This window comes from Protobothrops mucrosquamatus, unplaced genomic scaffold (assembly GCF_001527695.2).
Source record: "Protobothrops mucrosquamatus isolate PMUCROS unplaced genomic scaffold, P.Mucros_1.0 scaffold12859, whole genome shotgun sequence".
NCBI lineage: Eukaryota > Metazoa > Chordata > Lepidosauria > Squamata > Viperidae > Protobothrops > Protobothrops mucrosquamatus.
This window is the reverse complement of record NW_015398634.1, coordinates 1-3,837: the sequence shown is the minus strand read 5'-3', so window position 1 is coordinate 3,837 and position 3,837 is coordinate 1. Positions and strand designations below refer to the sequence as shown.

At 40.0% G+C, this 3,837-nt stretch overlaps 1 protein-coding gene across 1 annotated transcript in view; it reads left to right on the top strand.

Moving 5' to 3' along the window:
• Positions 1-2,931, top strand: part of LOC107301452 (putative homeodomain transcription factor 2) — a gene marked incomplete at both ends in the record, with an annotated part of 4,335 nt that extends 1,404 nt beyond the window's left edge. Inside the window, 3 exons of the mRNA XM_015830675.1 lie at positions 442-607; positions 1,272-1,436; positions 2,692-2,931. Coding sequence (XP_015686161.1) covers positions 442-607; positions 1,272-1,436; positions 2,692-2,931 — 571 coding nt within the window. The remainder of the gene's footprint in view (positions 1-441; positions 608-1,271; positions 1,437-2,691) is intronic.
• Between the last annotated feature and the right edge of the window lie 906 nt (positions 2,932-3,837).

The window sequence follows — 3,837 nt, the reverse complement described above, 5'->3', positions numbered from 1 at the left end:
GATGACCTCCAAGGTCCCTTCCAACTTTATTATTATTATTATTATTATTATTATTATTATTATTATTATTATTATTATTATTATTATTATTATTATTATTATTATTATTATTATTATTATTATTATATAGGATGATACTGGATAGGTAACAAGTTCTACCGTACTGCAGAGATATATATATATTTTAAAGGGGTTTTCACTTTATTTAGAGAACGGCATCCAGACGAATTAAGAATGGTTAGATACCTTGATTTCAGCAAAAGACTGACATGCCTGCTTAAATCTCCTCCGCCCGGAGATAGGAATGAGTGGGAAGGTTTTCTGTGGACCGTGATCCATTTCTGACTTCCAGGAAGTCATCTTCTGATTAATGAGCTGCTTTTCTCTGGTTTAACCATGAATTGCTACGCCATTTGTATCCTCTTTTCTTCTTTCCAACAGTGGCGGCAGTCATACTCTTCTTTACGATAGAAAGCCCACACCACATACCTCTGACGGAAGTCATCGGCCCAGCATGGCTCATGTTGCTTCTGGGAACTGTGCACTGCCAGATTGTCTCCACGAGGACCCCCAAATCATCCGCAAACACCGGAGGGAGAAGGAGGAGGTACTTTTGTGGGGTGTGACCACAAAACAATTGAACGTCTGTATTATTGAATTTTAACACGCGGTCCCGTGTTAAAATTCAAGTTAAGATGATGCATTGCTCCGGCCTATGTACAAAAACCCAACGCTAAATTTGCGCTAGATAAGAGACCACGAAATTCGAGGGCTTGGATTTAGACCGTTTGTGATCACGCACAAACCTATTTGGCAGGTTTGTTACCCATATTAAAAGGGGTTTGTTTTCTTTTGAGTCTCCAGCCTATTTTCTCAACAGGGGTTTTGTCCTTGTGCCTTTAAGAAGGACGGCCATAGGCTGGGACAGAACAGGCAGAGCCTAAGGGTGGAGTCAAGAGAGGAATCAGCCTGGAATCTACACATCGCCAACCTGTCTTGAATTATGTTAACTCTTATCTAGAAACCAGTTTAGGGCTGACTATTAGTTTCATGTGCACAGGCTTGAGCAATACATCAACTTAGCCAGAACGTGACGCGTGGTCCTGATTCTTCGTGCCTGACCCAAATGAAATGAAAACGTAATTGGTCGCGTTTAAATCAACAAAGCCGCTTCAGCTTTAAATACGCTGACGGGTAACTCTGTCCATATTTTGGTGCTCGTGAATTACTTTTACCAAATGTCTCCCATTTTCCGATTTCTTCTGATGAAGGAAATTAAGGAAAGCAGCCCACTTGGAAGTGCATCGTGAAGGGGATGGCTCTAGCACGACCGACAACACTCAGGAAGGAACCGTCCAGAGTTACGGCACCAGCAGCTCTTACAGCCTTTGCTCTGTCTTCAAGGAACTCTGGCACGCTACTTCCTTTTTATCAGGGTTGGTATATTTTATTCAGGCCTTGGTTTATCGTAAAGGAGGCACTGTTCCCTTTCTCTGTCATCCTGTCCCAGGTTTTTGAGCACCTGCAACTTCGTTTTCCACCCTTTAGCACAGGGGTAGTCAACCTTGGCCGTGGACTTCAATTCCCAGAATTCCTGAGCCAGCTTAGCTGGCTCAGGAATTCTGGGAGTTGAAGTCCACAAGTCATAAAAGAGCCAAGGTTGACTACCCCTGCTTTAGCATCTGTCAACCCTGGAAGCCAGTAGGGGAAAATTGAGGTCACAGATGCCCGAAGTCCATGGAAAAAAAATAGATTCTGTTCTAAATCTGCTCATCATTTTTCAGCTGAGTTTTTTATTTGGCTCTGGTGCACTTCCTGTTAAATTAGGAAAGTTTCTAGGAAACTTCCTTTAATTCCAACAAGCAAGATAAACAGTTGATATAGTGATTAAGGCATCGGGCTAGGAAGCAGGAGACTCTTGAGTTCCTGTCCCGCCCTAGCCATGACTCGCCCAATCACCAGGAGATGGTGAGTTCTAGTCCTACTTTAGCCGTGAAAGCCAGCTGGGTGACTTTGGGCCAGTCACCAGTAGACGGTGAGTTCTAGTTTTGCCTTAGCCACGAAAGCCAGTTGGTGACTTTGGGCCCGTCACCAGGTGACTGAGTTCTAGTCCCACCTGAAGCACAAAAGCAGGCTGGGTAACTTTGGGCCCTTTTATGATTTGTGGACTTCAATTCCCAGAATTCCTCAGCCAGGCACGCTGGCTGAGGAATTCTGGGAGTTGAAGTCCACACTTCTTAAAATGGCCGAGGTTGAGAAACACCATTTTAGCTCTTTCTGAGTTAGCTTTATTTCCCCCTCACATTATGTCAGGGGTCTTATGACTTGTGGACTTGTATCTACGCTGGCTGAGGAATTCTGGGAGTTGAAGTCTACAAGTCATCAAAAGGCCAAGTTTGAAGACCCCTGGATTAAAGATTTCCTGCGTGTATGTAGGCATAAATTTAGGCCTAAAGTAATTATTGCCTCCAAACCACCTCGTTTCGACTTTGACAGATAGGTTTGTATATCCTAAATCAATCATTAATTTGTAATAGTTTGTAAGTTTAAAATACATTATCAGCTTATATCCTAAGAATTCTATTTTTGCCTTTTTTTCTTCTTCTTTGCCTTAAATCAGTTTGGGAAATGGGATCAGGAAGAAGTCTTCAGCTAAACAATAATTATTTCGTGTGTTTGGTTGGCCTCTAGAGCAAAGAAAGCAAAGAACTCCATAGACAAATCCACGGAAACCGACAATGGGTACGTCTCTCTTGAGGGAAAAAGGACAGGGAGAAACAGTGAAGATGCTTTGCAGTTCCAGGATCCTGTCTCTGAGGTCATCCGGGCAGAAGAGACCGGCTGGAATATCGGAACTGCCCGAAGTACATACAACACTTCGAATCATAAAGTGAGTCCTTTGTTTTGTGTTCATGATATTAGACTCTCTCTGTGAGCGAGGTGGGCGGTCTCTCCGTCGGGTAGATAAATGAATTAGGGAAGGGAAAAAAGTTATGATGCAAAAGAAACAGAAAAGAACGGGGACTGCCATTGCCCCAGCCCTCTGGAATATTCTACCCTCCCCCCCGAAGGTGAGACTGGTCCCCACTCTCTTGGCCTTCCAAAAAGGAGTCAAAACATGGTTGGAATAGAATGGAATGGAATTAAAATAATAATAGAATAGAATAGAATAGAATAGAATAGAATAGAATAGAATAGAAAATGAATGGAATGGAATAATAATAATAATAATAATAATAATAATAATAATAATAATAATAATAATAATAATAATAAGAAGAAGAAGAAGAAGAAGAAGAAGAAGAAGAAGAAGAAGAAGAAGAAGAAGAATAGAATAGAATAGAATAGAATAGAAAATATGGAATGGAATAGAATAGAATAGAATAGAATAGGAAATAATAGGAATAGAATAGAATAGAATAGAATAGAATAGAATAGAATAGAATAGAATATATGGAATGGAATAGAATTAGAATAGAATAGAAAATATGGAATGGAATAGAATAGAATAGAATAGAATAGAATAGAATAGAATAGAATAGAATAGAATAGAATAGAATAGAATAGGAAATAATAGGAATAGAATAGAATAGAATAGAAAATATGGAATGGAATTGAACTAGAATAGAATAGAAAATATGGAATGGAATGGAATAGAATAGAATAGAATAGAATAGAATTAGAACTTTACTGTCACTTAGCATACATTAAAATTAAATTTTGTTGCATACAGCTCTCAAAAAATACCATTATGCATACACACACACATACACACACGATACAGAGCAACGTCACAGTTTCCCATGCATGCGGAGCTCAGAGGACTATACAGCCAGG